General features: G+C 45.2%; 1 protein-coding gene across 2 annotated transcripts in view; it reads left to right on the top strand.

Annotated features, from left to right (window-relative positions):
* ITGA9 (integrin subunit alpha 9) overlaps nt 1–22,668 on the top strand; it is a 332,491-nt gene that overhangs the window by 174,991 nt on the left and 134,832 nt on the right. For both annotated transcript variants that reach the window (XM_044754042.2, XM_070493860.1), the window contains exon 17: nt 11,668–11,744. In XM_044754042.2, coding sequence (XP_044609977.1) covers nt 11,668–11,744 — 77 coding nt within the window. The remainder of the gene's footprint in view (nt 1–11,667; nt 11,745–22,668) is intronic.

The following is a 22,668-nucleotide window of genomic DNA, read 5'->3' as shown; positions in this document are numbered from 1 at the left end:
AGCAGAGTTGATTTTTAACCTGTATATGTCTATGTGACAGCTCCACAAAGAACATCTAACTTCTTTCATAGGAAGGAATAAACTCATCAGAGCTCTTTAAGTCATGTTGCCACATAACGTTAGGATTTAAATGCCTTAGTCTCTTCAACTAAAAGGCACTGAGCCCATGTTGGTACACAGGACTGTGAAATGGAGTGGATTAAATCATGGAGATCTTTTAGAGTCAGGGTCTGCCACCATTGATGGTCTAGTTCAGCTGGAATAGCTGCACAGACAGTGTATGTAATGTGGAGACAGTGACTTGAGCACATTAAGTACAGGCTTATTGATGGATCCAAGGCTTTTTGAAGTGAGTGGGAGTGAGTGAGACGGCCAGGAGGCCAAGCCTTCCCTCTACTGTGTGAAGAACAGTCTTGGGAGAAAGCAGTCTCTAGGGTAGGTGGTAGGCTATGTGAGTGAGTAGTGGGGTCACCACTGATGCTGAGAACGGATTGGGATTCTGGGCGCTCTGTGTCTCTAATGCTGCAGGCCTCTGTGGGACACACAGCCTGATGAGCATACACTTCCCCTTAAAAATTTAAGGAAAACAGAGTCCTACCTCTGTCTCCTCGGGGGATATTTGATACCAAAAAAATTCAGCTTACTTTATCTGTTAACTGGAAGAGTATTTAAAAGAACTATAAATCTAAGAGCAATTCAGTCAATTGAGTGTCGACTACATGTAAGACCTTGAAAAAAATTAAAACATTGCTGCCCTCAGTGGACTTTCAGACTGGACAGGAATAACTTACACAGAGCAGAAAGTGAGACTCAGATTAGTACGTGTGAATTTCACTCCAGAGACCACTTCCAGCTGAGGAGAAGGAGATGTTCTATGGAGAAAGGGAGAATTGGCCAGAGCCTTGAAGAAGGAGGATTTGGGCACTCAGGGCTGGAGGGGCTTGACAGACTAACAGAGAAGGAGGGACTGATGGATGATGGATGCTAATGGTCTTCCATGTGGCTGAATATCTAGTGAGGGGAAGTAGAGGAGCCATCAGGACTGGGAGTATAGTCATACAGTCTAAGGCCACTGGTTCACAGGCCGAGGAATTGCTCTTGATTCTGTGGGGGATGGGAAACCATTACATCTTTTTGAGTGTAGGAGATCAGAGATGTGCTTCAGGGAGGCTGGTCTGTCTGACCTAGGAAGGCCTGTTAGGAGCTCATCACAGTGGCCCCAGGGAGGTCTTATAGGTGAGTCCTTAGAGGTTGTGTCTGATACATCCAGAAAGTTGACTCGTTATTAGTTACTAGTTGGTATCAGTTGCTGGAACAGAGTCTGGAACTAATTGAAACTATCATGGAATGCCCTGGCTGGCCTGTGTGCTAGGAAAGGAGCAAGGCTGTCGTTGGACTGGTCACCTGAGGGCCCTTATCTTTCCCCTTCAGGTGAGCATACCAATGGTTATGACAGAGATCCTTTCTTCAAACCCTATACACAGAGGAGAGCTTTGGAAATTATAATTGCTCACATGCTGCCTAGGAGGCCCCCAAAGAGACCTGGCTGGGGCTGCACTTCCAGGTGACAGAATGGTCCCCCAAAGATGTTCACACCCTTATTCCTGGAACCTGTGACTAGGATACATTATGGGAGAAGTAACTTTGCAGGTGTGATTAAGGTTATGGACTTTAAAATAGAGAGAGTATCCTGGATTATCCAGATGAGCCCAATCTTTCTCCAGCTTGAGGCAGGAAGAATGAGGCAGAATGGGAGGTCAGAGAGATGCAGGGGAAAGAGAGAGATTTGAAGCATGAGAAGGACTTGACCTCCTATTGCTGGTTTTGAAGATGAAGGTACAACTTGACAAGGAATACAGGCAGCCTCGAGGGGCTGAGAGAGGCTCCTGGGTGAATGTCAGTAAGGAAACGGAAACCTCAGTCCTACAGCCACATGGAACTGAATTCTGCCAACAACCTGAATGAGGCTGGAAGCAGATTCTCCCCCAGAGCCTCCAGATAAGGGCCCAGACCAGGGGACACTTGATTTTGGCCTTGTGAAACCCAGAGCAGAGCAACCACCAAAGCCCACCTAGCCTTCTGACCTACAGAACTGTGAGATAATAAATTTGTCTTGTTTTAAGCTGCTAAATTTGTGGTAATTTATTACTGTAGGAATAGAGAATGAATAAACCCCATACCTCAGAGAACCGCAGGCCTTCTTTCTTCCCCTGGCTTCTCTGGGTAAGGAGCAGAGGCTTTGGAGTGAGAAGATCAGGGTCCCAGCCCAGAGCAGAATGTACTCACTCAATGGCACAGGGCAAGTCACTTACCTCGTGAGAGCTCCTGCTTAGTCACCTGTCACTTAGGGTGCCATCATCTGCTCTGCTACCTCCAAGTGATTGTGGGATTATATGAAGTAATATGTGAGAATCACTGAAATGATGAAGCAGCATTAGATTCTGCTCTTCCCTTCTGGGAAGGGCAAGTCACCTAGGCCCTGGAAGCCTCTGCCTCCTCCCCAGTGAGTGGAGGTGACAAGTCAGCTTCACAGCATTGTCGAGGAAAGAATGAGGCAACCCATGGGAGCGAGTGTAGCTGGGGCTCTGGAGGAAGGAGATGCTCCACTGAAGCTGGTTCCTTTCTGCTGAGAGTGTGTCCAGTCTCAGCTGGTTCACGGGTAGGTTCCCTGGGTAAGAGGCAATGGTACCATCTAAGGGTTCTGGCTGGTTCCTCAGATGGGCCTATCGTGATCTTTAGGACTGTCTGGCCCTCACATCTCAGCTCCAGAGATGCCCCTTTATCCAAGAGAGGGGAGATATGGAGATGACCAACATAACCAGAACTCGAGAGCCGGCTGTACCACCACAACTCAAATAGTACATGAATCCCTCCTCTTTTACTCCGTCTCTACTGCCACCACTCTAGTCCAGGCCACCATCATTCCTCATCTGGACCAGGTCACTTCTCTGCATACTTTCCCCCTCACCCAATAGCTTCCCTTAGAAGAAAATGCAGACTCTTGCTAAGGCACGCAAGACCCTGCATGATGGGGTCCCAGCCCCTCCAGCATCGTTCAGTGCTACCCACATACAGCACTCCAGCTACCCTCAGACTTACCAAGCCCTTTCCTGCCTTAGGCCTTATACACATGCTGACACTTCTTTTATAAAGCTCTTTGCCATGCTTTCCTTTTGGCCACTTCCTCAGTCTTTAGGTCAGTCAAAATATCACCACCTCACAGAAGCGTCCCCCAACTACCCTGTATTACCTGGTTATTAGCTTGATCGGCTGTATTAGCTTGATTCTTTCATGACACCTATCACAATATGTTATTTTGTCTAATTGCTTTTCTGGCTCCCTCACTAGAATGGAAGGCTGATGAGAGCAGGGCTCTGTTTTACTTTATTTGCTGTTGATCCCCAGTGCCTAGCATAGTGCCTGGCCCATAGTGGATGCTCAGTAAATCTATCTCAATTGAAAGAGCCCTTCTGAAAGAACAGAAGGCTAGGTCCTCCTGCAGAGATTGGCCATCATATCAGAATTTCTTCACCAGCTGTAATTAAAAGAAATGTGCTCCAGGAGCTCTCTGGGAATTCCTCTCAGGCAGGAGAGCGTGGCGTGTGATTTAGGGTGACTTCCCTACACCACAGTACTTCTGTGCGTGTGTGAGTCTACTTTTCGAAAAACAAAATGGAAGAAATACGGCTGGTGAAAGAAAAGTCGTTGGCTGTGTTGAGAATACGCACTTTGTCATCTTTCAAGTGAAAAGTGAGCTATTTTACTCTAATATAATTTTAAGCTATGGTGAGGCCGTAAACTTTGGGTCTCCGTTGCGCTGGAAATCATCACCATCTGTTCCTTCCACCCTAGACCCTGCAATGCCTGGGTGTGTGGGAGTATAGCCCCATGCCTATGAAAACTTTCTGTTTGTTCAGGCTGCACATTAGGTAATACTTTCCCGGCTGAGGTGCCCAGCCAGCTCAAATGCCGTTATTTACAGCTCTAAGGTTTATTTTCATTATCATACATAAAGGCTCTGCAGAAGGATGGAAAGCTGAGGGGTTGGGAAGGGTGGAAGAGGAGAGAGCAAAATAACTCAAGACATCTGAGCTAGACATGTTTCAGAGAACACCCAACCTAGAGGATCCAGGTTATGCACCTGGATTCAGGGGAGCAGTTTGGCCCAGCAGAGGAGGAGAAGGAAGGAGCAGTAGAGGAAGAAGTCTGCATCCCTATTTCAGCCAGATCAACCTACTTTTATAAGCATCAGCTGGTTGGCATCAGCTTCTGGGTGATCTTTTCAGAAAGGGCACTGTGGTGAAATGTGTGAAAATCATCAAGTTTCAAGTACGTGTGAGAAAAACAAGTAGTTCATCATTCTCCCTGACCAGAGAAGTCTGGCTCCATCCCTATGTCTCAGGCTTCCCCTCCAAGGTTAACCCCAAGACCAAAGGAGAGGGGACTCTTACCTCTCAAAGACTGGACTGTGTCCTGGAGTGACCTGTTAAATTTGCAACTTTTCTTCTTTAGTGTTATGTTTTATCTTTGCAATTCATGGGAAAATTGTGTTGTGATCCTCCACAACTCTTTTTAGAAGAAAGGAGTGGTTTTCCCCCAAATCTTCAAGCCCATTGGGTTTTCTTCTGTATTGTCTTGCCTTATTGAAAACCTCACCCACAAGTATATGGAGTGTGTGTGTGAATGAGTGAGGACATACAAACAGCGGACAGTCTCTGGCTGGGGAAAAAACATTAGTCCCTTCCTTGTTCTCTTCTGAAATGATTCAGGAAATCAAACACAGGGCACTTGCTATTTGAAGTTATACCTGGGGCCCCATTTAGGTGGTAGGTGGAGGGAAGTAACTTTGGCATCCTCTCCAGTTTTAGGGCCATCTTACTCCCAGTTGCCTGGCTACGTCTGGCTCAGTAGCTTTTAGAAACACAGCATATTCTTCCTTTTCTCTGATGGCACCAGCCCCTTTATTTGAACTTGTTGGTTCTATTTTCTGCCTCTTGTGATTAACAGCAACTTTAAAAAAATAAATAAAATATATAACACAAAAGATTCCAGGGTGAAAGTCAAGGCAGAGAATTTCTGTTGCTGAGAGGCCAAAGGTCCCTAGGCGAGTTTATGGCTGATATTAAAAGTTGGAGGCTGTAGAGGGGCATGAAATGTGGCCTGTAAAAGGCCACCCAGTCACAGGCAGACCTGGAGAGGGCACTGGGCGAGTCCAGAGGCCAGGTGGAGTCCCAAGTGGGCCAGGATGTCTCTGAGCAGCTCAGCCTCCCACTCAGTTCTTCACAGCGTTGAACTGGATCATCAAAATGATGCCTTTAGACAGAGGGAATTATTCTACCAACTGCAGGGCCATGAAGTAACCAGAGGATGCCCAGAGACAGAGGAACCTATCAGTTTTTCCATAGGGGCATGAAGCAAAACTGGCGCCATGTTTGTGTTTAGAGGGAGACCAACAGAACTATTTTTCCTCCCATTGTTTCAAATTGTGAAAGGAAAATTTGTCCAGACCCTGAGATAGAAGGAATTTCTCTGATTTAATTTTACAAAGTATTTGTCTTTATTCTTGTGCATATGATATTCTTTAGGAAGCAATTGTCATCCAAGTCTGTGTGACCTGATTTTAAATACCAGGTGATGAGACTTTCCTTCCTTCCTTTGGGCACAGGGCTGAATAGAGCAGAAATTCCTGGGACCACCCTGAGCTCTTATAATGTGCCATATTAAGGACAGTGTGAAATTCTGGAAAAAGAGCTCACTGAAACAGAATTGGGAGGGAGAAACCTCTTACACTCAGGTCATGGTACTTATACACACAAAAATTTTTAACACTACTCTAGGTGCTGAGGCTTGCAGACTTGAATTACATATGGCTGGGGCCTCTAGGAACTTATATGGGATGGGAGGAACAATAATTCTTAAATGGACCTCTTTTCATCCAGGCAGAGACCCTCTGCAAAGTCATATTGCCCATCAGGAAATGTCTCACTCATTTTAGCTTAAAAATAGCTTCCTTGTTTTGTCCCCTTGGGGTGGGATTTGAAGAGCATTTATTCCCACCCAATCCTGTTGTCCTGTTTTCTCAGGCCTCAGCATGGGACTTGGTTGCTGTAGCAACTCTATAAACAGCATCTAACCTATGTCAATGATTTTATATATATATGTATGTGTGTATATGTATATATATTTGTGTTTGTATGAGAGAGAGAGAGGAAGATTGGCCCCAAGCTAACATCTGTTGCCAATCTTCCTCTTTTTTGTTTTTTATTTTTTTTCTCCCCAAAGCCCCAGTGCATAGTTGTAGATCCTAGTTATAAGTCACTCTAGTTCCTCTATATGGGATGCTGCCACAGCTTGGCTTGATGAGTGGTGCGTAGGTTTGCACCCAGGATCCAAACCCTCGAACCCTGGGCCACTGAAGCCAAGCGCGCAAACTTAACCGCTTGGCCATGGGGCTGGCCCCTATATATATTTTTTAAGTTAATATCACCAAGTCTGAGGGACTGACCTTCCTATGAACATGACAGCTGGAATAGGCTAAGACTCCTACTTCCTATGAGATCAGAAGGGAAGATTTTTCCAGTGCAGATTTGGGTAGGAGGAATGGGCACCCCAAGGCCTGGAGCACTTGGATGACTTCCACTCAGATGTTAGTCTTGGCCAGAGCAACCATTGAGCTGCCAGCCCCAAATCACATGTCCCCAAGGCTGCCCTGGCCTTGGTGGCCGTGTCATTGTGAGAAGAGCACAGTCAGCTCTATCCTCTGTGCTCTGGCTCACAGCAAAATGTAACTTCAGCTGGATTCGTTGTATTTTTTTTTTTCTGGCCTAGAGAGAACAGGCAAGCGAATAGCCAAATATTCTAGAACAGGAGTCAGCAAACTACATACAGCCTGCAGACCAAATCCAGCCTGACACCTTTTTTTGGTAAATAAAGTTTTATTGGAACACATTTCTTTGCACGTTGTCTATGGCTGCTTTTGCTCCACAGCAGCAGAGCTGCGTAGTTGCAGCAGAGACTATATAGCCCACAAAGTCAAAAGTATTTACTGTCTGGTCCTTAAGAGAAAAAGTTTGCCAACCCTGTTCTAAAAGAAGTAGAGTAAGGATTTGGGAAGAAGCTGGAGAAAGGATTTTAAAAAGAAAACTTTAGGGGCTGGCCCCGTGGCCGAGCAGTTAAGTTCGCGCGCTCTGCTGCAGGCAGCCCAGTGTTTCGTTGGTTCGAATCCTGGGCGCGGACATGGCACTGCTCATCAAACCACGCTGAGGCAGCGTCCCACATGCCACAACTAGAAGGACCCACAACGAAGAATATACAACTATGTACCGGGGGGCTTTGGGGAGAAAAAGGAAAAAATAAAATCTTTTAAAAAAAAAAAGAAAAAAAGAAAACTTTAGTCTCCAGGGAAACCAGAGGTGAAGAGCAGGGTGAGGAGGGAGCCAGCATGGAAATGTAGTCCATGACGCTAAGTAGGCCACAGCTCCTTAGCCAGTCCAGTCCAGTCCACAGCTATGCAAGGCCTGAGGTAGGAAACAGTTGTCTCCTGAGAGGAAGGGTTTAACCTCCCTTGACCAGAGGAATAAAAAGTGATGGCTTCTCAGATCTGTTTCCATTTTCCAGAAAGGCTTCTTCCGGGTAAAAGAATTGGCAGGGCTTTGCCAAACAGCAGGTGGAGGCAAGAGGGAGATGACAGAGACTGCTTCCAAGCTGGATGGAGATTTGTCTGATTCAGGCAGCCAAGCGTGTGTTTGCCCAGAAGCCTGGGGAGATGTGGGTAGGAACGGGCGGAGGAGTTTCTCAGAGGCCCAGCTTGGAGCGTGTTGGGGTTGTTTCCTCAGAGGAAAAACAGGAGTTTAGCCCGTTGGCTTTATGGAGAACCTGTACTCTTTGTACTTTGTTTAGGAGAAGTAGTTTTTACTTGCTCCTGGACACTCTATGTTGCCGGCTAGCATTCTGAGGCTTTGGTCTGCCTACCCTTCTGCCTCAGAGACATGCTTTTAAGTTCCTTAGGAAATAAAATGGTTATTTGCCCACAGAGATGAATCCAGCTTCAGAGCACAGGAACCGAGGTTCAACGTCAGTCTCCCCAGCACGTGACACAGGTCTCTTGATTCCCTGGTGTCTTGCTATTTTACCTATAAGACAACTGCATTTCTAGCCAGGGGAGGGTCTTGCCTAAGCCAAGGCTTTGCCAGGATTGCGTGTTTAGCCCACTTTTGTTCATATCATTGCCCAAGTTAGGGAGGCCCGTTAGGTTGTGAAGTATTCTAGTAATCTATTGCTGCATAGCAAACTACGCTGACACTTAGTGGCTTAAAAGAACAGTCATTTATTTTTTCATAAATTTGAAATTTGGCAGGGCTTTGTTGAGATACCTCATCTGTGCTCCACATGGTGTCAACTGGGGCAGCTCAGTGGGGCTGGAGGACCCTCTTCCATGATGGCTCACTCATGTTGTTGATGCTGGCTGTCAGCGTCTCTCCTTGTGGGCCTCTGCATGGGAAGTTTGGGCTTCCTCAAAGCATAGTGGCTACATTCCAAGGGCAAATGCCCCAAGAGAACTTGGAGGGTGCTCTATAGCTTTTTACGATCTAGCCTTGGAAGTCACATAGCATCACTTCTGCTGTAGCCACAAATCCACCCAGATTTGGGAGGTGGGGTGAGGGGGGAGCATCAACTCCACCTCTCTATGGGAAGAGTGTTAAAGTCACATTGAAAAGAGTACAATGGGAGACATTGTGCACTGATGTTTGGAATGTACGGTCATCTACACAGAGGTGAGTTAACGTTGACTCTGCCTCCATGGTCTTCTTACTTCACCGTCAATTAGGGAAGCCTCATGGCGTTCATTCACATGTATGTAGCTGTCACTCACATTTGCTGGTGTAAACAGTGATGCATAGCGGCTAAAACACAGTGTAATAGCTGCACACTCCCACCCCTGGCTAAATGCTAATCTGGATTAACAAGACAGTCACCAATGCTATTTTCATTTTATAACTGTGGGGATTGAGTCCTGGACTAATTTCTAAGCTCATACTTGATCTTCTCAGTATAGTTGATGCTTAATTTGTGTGTGTATACATTTGCATATGTGTGTGTATGTATACATATACCCATTTACGTGTGTATGTGTGCACATCAATATCTGTATGGCAGACTCAGTGCTTGCTTTTGTTGGACGGAAATTTGGCAGCGCTGGAGGACTTAGTAGCTAGAGAAGTCAGTTTCAGGGACAGGAAAAAGGGAAAGTCAGACCAAGGACAACAAACTTTTACAAAGCAACCAGTTCTCATCGGGAGGCTCTGCACTGGCACGTAGCTGAGGGACAGGTGCTTTGGTTGGGGGCTCCAGCTTTGATGTTGATGAGCAGTGTATTAGCATTCGCCCAATGGGGGCACCACCAGTGGGCTCCCCATTTCAGTGGTCACCCCATCTCTCAGAGCACTGTGTGGTCTTCCAGTGTTGACCGAGCAGCTTCTACATGCCCAGCTCTCAGGGCAGGCACAGAGGTGAATGAGACCAGTATAGTCCCCATCTTTGTGGAGCATAATCTTAGTAGGGAAGAAAAACATGAAACATGTAATGATAAAATTAATTAAAATTAATTTAAAAATAGAATAAAATCGAGATGAGCAATAGAAGAAAAAAGTGCACAGAACTACAAGAGCTTACAACAGGGGTTCGAGCTGGTCAGGAGCTCAGGGACGTGGTTTTGATTTGCTCATTGAAGGGTGAGAGGACATGTGGTAGGTGAACTAGCTGGAGGAATTTGGGATCAGCTTTTGGGGAGGCCCCGAGGTGGGAAGTTATAAAGACAGTCCCAGGAGTGGCTGGTATGAGGGAGCCAGAGTAGTGGAGGTGAGGAGGGCAGAGACCAGATCTCGCCAGATTGCTTACCACAGGATGGATTTAGGTCACATCCTCTTCATCACTTCTCACCTGCTTCCCACCCCCACCCCACCCCACCCCCAATGGTGGGGAAGTCAAACCGTCTCTTGCCTGTGAAATGGGAAAGACACGTGTAAAGAGGAGCCTGTCACCAGGGGCAGAGCTGGGTTTGGTGGGACCTGAAGCTTATACAATTTGGGAGGAGAGATTCTCTTGAAGAAAAAAATGTAAAATTATGAATACAAAGTTAGGTGCAAGGCCTCAATAGGGGCATGTCAGTGAGGGACCTTCAGGCTTAGGTTTCATTAGCTTAGTGGTAAAGACACCTTTGGCGTTTTTACCCTCATTCCTAACCTCAAAAAAACTTTTTATCTCGCCTAAGATACTCGTGCAGTCCTCACATCCACTTCCTCCTGTTTTCTCCTTGGTTGAGATGGCAAGTATAGCACTAATATCTTATATGAAATCTCCTGGAAATTTGGCTCTCTCCTTGCCCCCAGGGTGTCCAAAAGAACATGGGAATTTCCTCTTTTTGCCCAAGACTTCCATGAGTTTTCCCCCCACAATCAAGGCAGGGAATGTTGGCTGGGACAGTTTATTCTTTTGGAAATGTGACACAGAAATATGAATTTCCATAGGCAAAATTATTCTGTCTGGTCGGGTCTAGACTGTCTGTTGGCCAGTAAGTTTGCTGGAGTCCACGTTGGCTCTCTGAGAAGCCGCCTGGATTTATCCTGTGGGAGGGGAACAAATCACCTGGAACTATGTTCTGGGGCTGCGGGAGGACGACTCATAAACATGAACAGTGAAAGTGAAGTTTAATAGTGAATATATTGCAACTAAAAAATGGCAACAGGCCCTCTCTGCAAAATCCCACTGACGTGATCAAAGCCATCTGACTATAAAGAAGAGTCTGTCAGTCTGAAATGCAGGGAGCCTCTGTCCATAGATTAGAAACATCAAAGAGGTTGGGACCAGATTGAGGGAAGGATTGACAAACCCACCGTGTGCCATAGAAAGAAGAACACTGTAACTGCTCCCAAAATGCTGCGGCTCATTCCCCGGCCAACCTCCATAGATAGGCCCAGCTCAGGCACACTCTACAAACCCCTGGAAAGATGTGGAGTTTGGCACACTGAGCTTCAGGCCCCAGCGCGGGGTGGGGCACTGTCTGTCAAGGCCCAGTCTTGGTTAGAGAAAGGACACTGCGTTCCTGTTAACTGTTGGCTGCTCCACCAAGACATGGGAAAGAATCCCTTCAGCCCTGTTGTGGTGCCCTCAGCCTAATGGTCTAATTGTCTTTGACTTTTCCCTTTGGAACTAAAAATTACGGTACAATCCCATCGCTCAGGCAGAACCCATCTCAAATACAGATTTTCTGTTTCCCCAAGACAGCAAGTAGAGGGAAATGACCACACTATAATCTAAGAATTCTTTACTCAACCAGATTATTATTCACTCACATCTTAGAACATTTAAAGATATTCTCAAAGATGGAAAGGACACCTACCATGTACCCTTCTCGAAAAACCTCCTTGAAGAAGCACTTCAGTAGACTGAGAAATGAATCAAATAAGGAGTGTACTCTGCAGTTGAGACCACCATTGATTTGGGTTTCCCTGGATCCTAGGAAGGACCCCTCACCATGTCGGGGAGCTGGGTTCTTGGGAGTAGGCTCACGGGAAGGATACGCACTGATTTGGAAGAAAGTAGTTGGCTGTTATTTACTCATTTGCCATTAAATCGTGTTCTGACCTTCCCGTTGTGACTCTCTCACAGACTGTTTTTGAAAGGAATTGCCGTTCTGAGGACTGTGCCGCTGACCTGCAACTTCGGGGTCAATTACTGCTCTCCGGGTAAGTCAGTGCTCCTTTCACGACATCATTCTGGGAAGATCGTTTGTCTCGACTCCAGGCTCAAAGCCTGAATGTGCAGATTTCCCCACCAGAGAGGGTAAATAGAGTTGGTGGATTACAATGATATTTTGTGGTTTAAAAAAATGTACGTTATACAATAATTTTAACAGCAGCTATTTTTGGGGGAGATAGTTTGGTTTTTGTTTTGTTTGCAACTCCACATATCTCACAGTTTAGCCTATACTGTTAATTTCTGTGAGTGTTTGTGTTTGCGCATAGGGGTGTATTTTATGTTTATTTGTACTAAGTTGAACCATTTGAAATTGCCAATATTTAACTGTTTCGAATAATTCACAATTTGACTTATTATATAAAGTTTCCTTTTATTTATTTTTTCCACACTTAATGGCATCTGCTTTAGCAGCAGTTACTGGTACTGTGGCAAGAGGGGGTGAAGGAGAGGGTCAGGCTGTCTTGATCCAAGTGAACTGACAGTTTCTTTGTTGTTTCAGGGTTTCCTCCCACAGTATGTGAATCCCCCAGGCTAAAGGTGAACTACACAGAGGCCTTCTGTTTCCTTTTTGCCAGACTTTTATTGTAGACTTCTTTTGGGATGAAGGTGCTGGTCCTGAATCATTTAGCCACATTTCAGAGAATGGTTTCCTTTAGAGACAATTCCTCTAAAAGATTGTTAGAGCCTTGGAGTCAGAAAGGTCCTCTTATGTGATTTATTACTCTCTCTCAAAAACAGTCATCAATTTTCATAGTTATTCTCTAAAATACCATACTGTGTTGCTTTATTTGTAAATGTAACAGTTAACTTTGGGTGGAATGAAAGAAATATCTCATTGTGAACCAGTGACTACACTAGGACGCTTTTGCTTATGATGATAAATAATCTATTATTCATCAAAGGAAAGTAACGCTAAGATTCTTTTTCTTTTGTTTGAGTTTATTGGGAGAAAGATGATGTAAACCCCCCCCCCCATACACACACACACACACGCACACTCCACTCCTCTAAACTACTTAAGTATTAATTAGCATCACTTTTACTTAGGGCAACAGTGGTCGTAGATTAAAGTGACATGTGTTTTGCCAAGCTTAAAAAATTACTTTAAACTCATGGAGTGGATATTGGAATTGTTTAACATTAGTAAGAAGGACCTCCTGGGATTATTAGAGAAACCAGTTCTAACGAAGGTCCATAAATTATCAGGTCATTAATTTTAGTTTTAAATAGGTCTTCCAAAAAAGTGTTTTAGGGAAAAAGTAACATGAAACAAGAATATATGGATTTGTTTTATCTTGAGGCAGACTGTAAATGTTGGAAATTTATTTTGAATCATAGAGAACTTCACGTGGTGGGAAACGTTCACTTGCTCCAAGGTTAAATATTGGGTTAGGATAGTCCTGAAGTTCTTGTTGCCCATTATTAGAAGGTCAAATCCGTCTCTATTGAATTGTGCTTTCCATATATTAAGATGTAAAACCTGAGGCTCATGGTCAGTAAGTCACCTTGTGCCTAAGCTGCGTCCACGGCCCAAACTGGTGTGTTAAGAGTGTTGATCAGAACCATTTCTGCTCTGTGGACCCAGTAATCGATAATGCAAGAACCACTGATGTGGTGGCCAGGGCCCAGATCCCATATGTATAAGCTAGCTATAGCCACACACAAAAAATGCTGCATAACAGAACACCTCAAAACTCAGTGGCTTGAAACAGCAATCATTTATTCTCATGGATCTTTGGGTTAGCTGAGGGTTGGCTGGTCCAAGCTGGATTTGACTGGATCTTAACTGACTTGTTCATGCATCTGGGGTTCAGCAGAGGGTAGGTTGATTTCAGCTAGGCTTGGGTGACCCATTTCAGCTCTGCTTTATGTGTCTTTATTGTCCTGCTGGAACCAATGGGCTAGCCTGGGCATGTTCTTCCTATGGCATGGCAGTGGTGCAAGGGGCAAGCAGAAATATGCAGTAACTCTTAAGGCCTAGCCTTGGAACTGGTGCACTCATACTTCAGCCTTATTCTGTGAGTCACAGCAAGTCATATGACCAAAGTCAAGGGACGGGAAGTATTCTCTGCTCCTTTAGTGAGAGGAACTGCAAAATCATACAGCAGAGGGCACAAATATAGGGAAGGGTGAAGAACTGGAACCAGTAATGCAATTTACCACGTAAAGAACAGAGTAGCTCTGTCTCTACCTGATGCCTTATAGTTTTGGGGGCTATTTCAGCCTTTCTTGCAATTCCATCTTCCTAGAACTCAGACATGAGACTTAGAAACTGGGTGAAGAGATTTTCTGAATCTCAGAAGCAAAGTCCTCGGACCAAAGCTGTGAGCTTCACCTTAGGATGGATCCTCCATTAAACCTTCATTATACTCTTGGGCCCATAGCTGTCACCAACGGAGTCATCAGAGCAACATCAATTAGTAATTGCATAAATAGAAATACAAAACCAAACCTGTGGTTTCAGTTACATTGGCTGTCCCCAGACCTTCACGTAGAGCCAGACACAAAGTGAGAGAAGGCACAGTCAATGAACTGCTAGTGGAAACTAAGTTCTGAATTTGGCTGGCCAAAACTTGGTGGCTTGAACCAGAACTGAGCTGCTTTGGTTATCATTTAACTCTCTTGATTCCTTATTGCCTGGAACGGGATGTACATTTATTTATTATTTAAGTCAGGGAAGTACTGAATACCAGGCTACAGAAATTAACAATATGTGGGCCCTGCTCTCCTGTTTTGCAAAATGTGGGTGAGAGAAGGCAACTGGGTGATTCTGGCACCACCTAGTCGGTGTTAGAAGAGAGGCAAGTTAGTCCTTACAGGGCCATGGAGCAGCTTCCAAGAAGAGGAATTAAGGGGAATGAGGAGGATGCAGGCATTCTGCGCAGAAAAAAAATGTGAGGAGAGGTGTGGAGAGCAGGATTCCTATGAACATCTGCACATGTCTGGAATGAAGGAGGTGGTTGAGAGGACACAGTAAGAGATGAGGCAGGAGAAAGAGGGAGGAACCAGACTGTGACACACCTATGAATTTGGACTTCATATTGCTGGTGGGAGTATAGCAGAATCTGAGCCTGCATGCATTTAACCTAACAAGAATGCAGCTAGGCATGCTCAAGGAGACAGAGAATTTGAGATGGTGTGGGTCATTTGCTCCTCTCTTCCACACAGTGAAAGTATGTTGCAGCTTGAGTTTTGAATCAGCTCCTCAGTTCCTTCATCCTTGGCACGGGTCTGTGGAGTGGCTGCCCTGTGTCTCGGTGCAAGACCCCCTTTGGCAGGGTTGGACTTAGGAGAGATGTGTTCATCTCCACCATGGTGCCTCCCTAAGGGCTTCAAAAGGGCAATTTGGACACAATATTTGCCTTTCGTGCTGTCCTTAGAACCTAGCTGTCATCTTAGCTGTGACCCACTGTACTGAGACTTGAAGCAAAGGGGGAACAGCAGAAGATCCCTCCAATGACTGGGTAGGCGGTGCAGTACCAGGTGCTGTGGCCGGAAGCAGCCAAGCACCCGCCAGACTGAGCTCCCTTTGTCTTGAGAAGACAGAGAGAAAGACATCTGGGAGTGGCTGGGTCACCCAGAGAGGCCAGGGATCAAGCCAGGAAAAGCTATCTGTGACTGGGATTCGTGGATGTTTTGATTTTTCTCTCCAGGGAGCCTGAATTCTGGCAGGCTGTTGTCCCTTAAAACAATCAACTCTTCAATTAAAAATCCCTAATCTTTAATGGTCTCGAGCTGAGTTCCAAAACATGCCATTTCTAAAATGTCCAGAAATAGGGATAAAACTGCTTCGTTTCTGTGAAATAGGACTGAGAATTCCATTTGTAAAATGATGCAATTGTGTTTTGTTTTGTCTATCTGAATGGTCACAGTACCTAAGAATATATCATATGTGATTAAGATAAAAAGAAATATAGACTGTGGCAGTTGAGCTAAATCTATATATTTTTTGATGCATCCCATAGGAGACCAGGGGAACATTTCAGTGCCTTTTGGCTAGCCAACTCCAATAATGAAAGAACTCTTAAGGGAGATGAAAGACATGGTAGAATATTGATGAAGTGAGAAGGACCATCTAGTGGCCACATATAATGGTCCTATGGTCGTATCCTTAGTAATGCTATTATTGCGGTGCACCCAGAAGGCTACTATCTAGAGTTTGAAACAAATTGTCCTTCTCAAAAGTGGCAAAGTGGCCAGAATCATCAACTGCACAGCGTAGGTCAGAAGTAAAGTTGTCTTGTTTCATGAAAGGGAAGAGACCCCTGTTTATTGAGCACCTACCATGTACTAAGTACCCCATAGAGTCCTCGGTGTACATAAATGCACTGTAGTGTCTTACCAGCTGCACAACCTTGGGCAAGTTGCTTAACATCTCTGTGCCTCTGTTTCCTTATCTGTAAAATGGGAGAAATAATAGCAACACCTTATAAAGTTATTTTGAATATTTAATGAATTAAAACATATTTAAGTGCCTCCAAAAGTGCTTGGCATATATAAGCACTCAGTATAGGAGAGCTAGAACTATTATTTCGTTTAATCCTCTCAAGGATACTGAGAAGTAAATATTATTACACTTCTTTTAGTGGGGAGGATACAAAGGCTCAGGGAGGCCAGGTTACTGGCTCCTGGTGGTGGAGGGGGCAATTAAAGCTGGGAATGGCTAAGTCTGCATCTGACTTTCTTCCTGTACACTGGCCTCAGTTGCTTTTGGGGTCTGATATCAGCTGGCTCTGGACCAGAAGTACCAAGGCTGGAGACCTTGGGGAAAAAGTCTGCCTCTGTGTGAAAAGCCCCGATTCAGAAAGTAGGTGGATGGGTAAAAAATCTGTTATCAAAGATGACTTGCATCCATCCCCACTCGTGCTCCCTCCATGTGCTATCTAACACATGAGGTCCTGTTCAACAGCTTTTCTCTCTGGAGACGTTGGCTGCCTGTCCTGCTAGGTCAGTGGCAGTCCCTGCGTTGAGTCCGCACATTCTTAATCCGTAGAGATTGGATATTTCCCTCCTTGGAGGGCCTCAGATTTGACTGTGAGCTTGTGGCTGCCATGTCAGCAGTTTCCTCAGATGTACCTCATCACTATTGTTATTATTAATTATTATTATTATTTTATGAAGGAAGGAGAGTGGGAGCTGATCAGAAGTCTGGAAAACTTTTGCCCCTGCCATAATATTAGCCACGCAATTTATTATTTTTTTTTCCTTCACTGTCTGCCCCAGATCTGGAAAAAAACACAAAAGAAGTTTGTTGATTGGGAGCAGCTGGATTTTGTAGTTGCTGTCTCTGGAATCTCTGGAAACAGAAACAGTTTTTTCCGTGGTATATTCTTGAAAGGAAGGTGAAATGCTCCAATGAATAGAACTTTTTGAATGAGAGTCGAAGCATTACTCATCCTCACTGTCCTGTCTCAGAGCAAGTGTTGGCCGTTGCTCTGGGTGGGCTCCCTAACAGGAGGCAGCAGGCATCTCTCCCACATTTCAGGAACTCATCAAGGATGAATGGATGTGTGGGTGGTCCTTCTGTGAGAGTTACCTAGGCCGAGGGTGAGATTTAGGCCCCTGGGACGGTGATCAGCAGAGTAAGGCAAGCAAAGAGATGTTCACGCGCTGGAGGAGGGGTTAAGGGCGCAGTACCCTTCCAGGGTGCCTCGCTTCTGCTCACCTGAGGAGAAGTGACGCGGTGCGGATGTATTCATTTATTTGTTTATATATGTATTCATTTATTTATTCATTCATTTATAAATACTGGTGGAGCACTTGCTATGGATGTAGCAGGCTTCGTGGAAACAGATAGAGATGAGCTACTGCATCACAATGCTGTTGATCTAGAAGGGGAAACACACATGAAAATAGTAATTATAATTCACTATGATCATTTTAATAATGGGAATATGAAAGAGTTCCCTGGAAGCACAAGGGAGGAAGCACTCAACCCTGAATTTGAGTTCTTCCAGAAGCAGACCCCGAGACCAGGATTTGAGTGTGGATAATTTGAGAAGTGCAAGGAACAAAGTTAGGGAATGTAAAGAAGAATATAGGGAAGCCTGCCAATAAGGGTGTGCCATAACACCATTGTATCAGTTACTTATTGCTATGTAATAAGTCACCCAAAAACTTCATGCCTTGGAACAACCACCGTTTATTCAACTCCTGATTCTGTGGGTCAGCTGTTTGGGCTGGGCTTAGGTGTTGGGTCTTCTGGTCTCCCTTACTGGTCTGCAGCCAGCTTCTGGTTGAGTAAATGCCTCTGTTTGTAATGATAGGCTCATTGTCGGCTGGAGTTCCTCCACTGTCCTCCACATGATCTTTCATCCTCTAACAGGCTATCCTAGGCTTATTCTTATAGCATGGCAGGGGGTCCAAAAACTAGTGCATGGGGCCTCATGAGGCCTAGTTTCAGAATGAGTATATTGTCACTTTTGCCGCATTCTCTTGGCTAAAGCAAAGTCACAAGGCCCGCCGGATTCAAGGGATGGGGAAATAAACTCTCCTGATTGGAGGAGCTGTAATGTCACATGACAAAGGATGTGAATAGAAAGAGGCTATGAATCAGTACATTATACCCAGCTACCACAGTGGATTACTGGTACTTCATCCTGGAAACACTAGCAAATGGAAAACACACACCCAAGTCATTGCACCTGAGGAGTAAAGAGGCCGGGGTGTTCATACACCAACTATTGAGAGCCATTGGTTGAGGGCTGCTCTGGGGTTGGATGGGTAGGGACAGTTAATTCCCTGGCACTTGCAGCCTGTAACAGACAACAGCCTTGCCTGCAACAGACAACAGCCTTGTCTGGCTCTGGAAAAAGACCCTCAGATACAAAGATGCAGACACTGGCAGCTGGAATCAGCAAGAGCATTCAAAACAGTCAGTAGGATGGTGGGGCATGGACAATGTCTGCTACACCTGCTTTCTCAAAGAATCTCAGTTGATGAATTTATTCTGGAATTTACAGGAGGAGTGTTGTACCGTAACCTTTTGACACTGAGGCTTCTTCCCATTAACATCCTAGGATTGCTTTTTTTCCATGTTTTGCTAAACACTCAACATTCTCCATTACTATGGTAACTTTATTTCCTATTGCATTTGTCTGCGTCTTGTTTCTCTTCTTCTCTACCAAGCATAACCACGTATTGTCCACATGCTGAAGGGTATTTGGTTTTAGAGCAAATTCATGAGCCAAATATAGGGCTGAGAGCTTTGTTCCCATTTTCCTGAGGACAGCAGCAAAGGCAGATGAGGGATGTGTCCACAGCAGAGAGGATAAGGCCTCTGACCCCTCTGTCATCCTGGGAGGGACCTGGGTGGAGCTAGGCCATGCAGCTGTGTTTCTTCGGAGTCCTGGCTCTAGCCCAGCCTGGGATGAGCACAGATGGTGACTCCATGATTCTGAGATGCCCCCTCTATTGTCCTATGAAGTAACTCTGGCAGGGCAGAAACAAGTCCAGCTCCCAGGTTCTTGGTGATTGGCAGTTTTCACGTAAGCACTTGGAGCCATAGCATTTCAGGTGCAGAACAGGAAGCTGATAGGCAGGGATTTGGGTCACATATCTGAGGTCAAGAAGAAAGTTAAATGGCAGTGGTAGGAAAAAACACCTGCTGGGAGGTTCCTGAGTCCAAGTCCAATGTTCTAGCCATTAGACCAATGGCCTTTGTCTTTAAATAGCCATGGCAGCTTGGGAAACCTGGCCTCTCCCACTGTGACACGCTGCTAACCAGGTGGAAATGACTGCAGGAACTTCCTTCCTATCTCAGGGAGGACCTGATTTGCAGTTTCCTAAATGACCTACCAGCCTCAATGTGAGGCTGGGGACAGCAGCCACCACCCGAGGAACTGACCGTTTTCCTTTGTTGGGCAAACTCACAACATGGAGTGGAGGTTACTTTATTTTCAGAGCCCCACCACACATGAGCAGCAGAAATCTATCCCAACAAATAATGGATTTCAGGAACAGCCTTTCCCCTGCTAAGCAGACACTGACTAAGATTTTCCATCTGGATGGTAAGAGGATGGGGAATCCGTGGAGGAGCTTTGAAGGCAGAATTGAGGAGTAACCATGGCAACCACAGAAGAGGCTGGAAACATGCTTCTAGCTGGCCTCCCTGCCGAGCCACCCGGGAAGTCTGGATCTTACTCATGGGTGTACCAAATAAAATTTTATTTGGTAGTATTTTCCTTGGCTTCCAAATATAGCCAACCATTGGAGGTTTTATGTGGAAGCATCTTTCCAGGAGGGTCAAAATGATATGGCTATTTTCCTTCTCACTGGACATTCAGCCCAAGAAAAGAAGCTATCAAGAGAATGTAGCAATGGGATCCCTCCCTCTCTCAAATTGAGAGCAGACGGGGAGCCACGTGCTGTCTCTTTGCTAAGATTGCTGCAGTTTATTCTGTGTGACTGTGCTGTTGGTCTTTTGCCAATAACGCTAGACTCACCCATCCTGAAGCAGACCTAATTAGTTCCTGGAAGAAAAGCCAAACTCCTAAGATGTGCGGTGGTTTTGTTTTCTGCGGTAAATCTTCCCCCACACGTATTTATCGTGTTGTTGTGCACACGTCCTCTCATTAACATCTCTCTCAAGTTTGTTCTGAGCCACCTGACACCACCTTAGGCGAATCAGAAAGTGACCCTGCTGCTCTCCACAGATGAAAAACTCAAGACAACTGTGGCTGAGGAGGGACCAACTCTTTGCTTTGTTTCCAGTGGGCAGTGACCCTTCCCCCTAGAGCCAAAGGTGACAGACTTGGGTATAACGTGAACTGCTCTTAATAGGTTCATTGCAATTGCAGCAAAAGGGAAAGTACTGTGTAAAGAACCTCTAGATTTTATGAGCATTCTTCCCTGACTCCATTCCAGGTGATCTTGATCCAAAAATGACGAGGCTGGGCGGATACGATTGGTGCCACACCCAGATCCCTTTTACTGTGCAGGTGCCACATTCCCAGCTGCCATAAGTGCTGGCTGCTGAGGACTCACAGCTGGTCTCCCTCTGGTCTGGAGAATGGCCCTCACCTCATGGGAGTCGCACTGCCCGGGAGGTTACACCCGCCCTGGGGCCACCCTTAGCCAATGACTGACTGATTTGGAGTATAAAAATCCAGCCTTCTTGTCTCAAGTGTGGGTAATTCCATGCTGCGGTTTGTGCTCCCGAGCCCCAGTGTGAATCAGGCCAAGGCTAGACTCTACCCAAGACCACAGCCTTGCTCAACTCCTCCCTGCCCCGTTCCGCTTTCCTTGTTCCCTGCTCCTCATGGCATTCCCTGATACACCACCCAAATCCTTGTCAGAGACTGCTTCCAGAGAACCTGATGTGAGACACTGTAGAGCTTAGACTTCCCGTTCTCTTTGTTTGTTCTTGGATCTCCCTGCTGGGCAGTCTGATTTCCTTTTAGGACTGTGAATTTCGGAAGGAAACCAAATCCAATGCATTTATCAAGTATTAGTAGGGGAAAACAGTTGCTGATGGGCTTTTTATCTGCCCCCTTGGAACTGGAGTGTTTTTAGAGTTTTAAAAGCCAGGCCTATGGTCAGGGAGGGGGGGGGGGGTCCCTTTGGTGCTGAGTGGGGCTTTGTGTCTTTCAGGATTACTTCTGGTTGCTTCTTCCTGGGGACTTTGTTTTTTAAAGAGGGCTATCCAGACACAAGGGAGGAGAGGAGAGGGAGCACCCTTTTGAGTGATGTCTTTCACTGCAAAACGTCCTCGCTGGTGGGGACCGGAAGCAGTCATGGTCCTCAGTGCGCAAGGGAACACATGGTCTTCAGGTGGGGTAATCGGCCCCCTCGCCAGGAGCTCTGGGCTCTTTTTTGAGAATGTTTTCTGTGATAATGAGATTTGAACAAGAGGTGAAAGCCATTGTTTCAGTTAACAGCTGTGTTTCTTTAAGAAAAAATGAAAGACAAATTTTTAAATTTTCCTTTTTTTTCTGGTGTGGAAAAACACAAACAAAATTTAACCCCTTAAACCAAAAGGGAGAAGATACTCATTTATGTACCTCCCTGACCAGCCTCCCCAGGTTGGTCAGTTTTAAAGATGGCTCCTTGTTAGTCCTGAGACAGTAGAGATGAGGTGAATGAAATCCACAGCAGGTACAAATGTCTTACTGTGCACCTTTCAGAAATGCCATTCTCACCTGTCCTCCGGGGGTTGGGAGGCTGAGCATGCCATGCCTCCCTCCCTCCACGTGCCTCTTCTTCCCATCATTAAAGCAGCCCCTCCCTCTCACTTTCCCAAAGGACAGAGGTCCTTAACCTGGGTCCATATCCCCTTGGTGCTCTGGGCATAGAATTCATGGTCTCTGTGAACTTGGATAGGAAAACAGTCACATCTTTATTTCCCCTAACTTCAAAGTGAAATTTGGCATTTTATTCAATTATGAATGTGGACAACAAAGTGTAGTAATGTTAGCAGGACCTGAGACTGTCACACAGAGAAATCACTGATATTTTCATATCAAGGTACAGTGTTGCAGATATTTCAAAATATCATTTACATTCACCCCTGTTCAAAGTTATGATAGTTATTAGATCCACTGCCAAATTTTATTTAATATGTTATAAAAAATACATACTACTAAGCCACACATTTTTAAATATAACTATTTTTGTATAATTGGTTTCTTTGTAACCCTATTTTTCATTTTATGCATTTAAAAACATTATTTTCACAACTGGTTCATGTACTTCATTAGACTACCAAGAGTATCTAGTGGCACAAAAATAAGTAAAAAACCTCTGTTCTAGAAAAGTTTTCCCTGACTGTGGGAAAAGATACCATATTGGAAAAGCAAACATTTTCCTCTGCTTACTGGAGTAGAGAAAAGATTTTTAGGGTAATATCCAGAACTGGGACCTCATTATAAGGCTGTTGTCATGTTACATTTTTCTTTTTTTAATATAGGACCA

This window comes from Equus asinus, chromosome 21 (genome assembly GCF_041296235.1).
Source record: "Equus asinus isolate D_3611 breed Donkey chromosome 21, EquAss-T2T_v2, whole genome shotgun sequence".
Taxonomy (NCBI): domain Eukaryota; kingdom Metazoa; phylum Chordata; class Mammalia; order Perissodactyla; family Equidae; genus Equus; species Equus asinus.
Note: the sequence above shows the minus strand (reverse complement) of the source record. Positions and strands in the feature narration are given on the sequence as shown.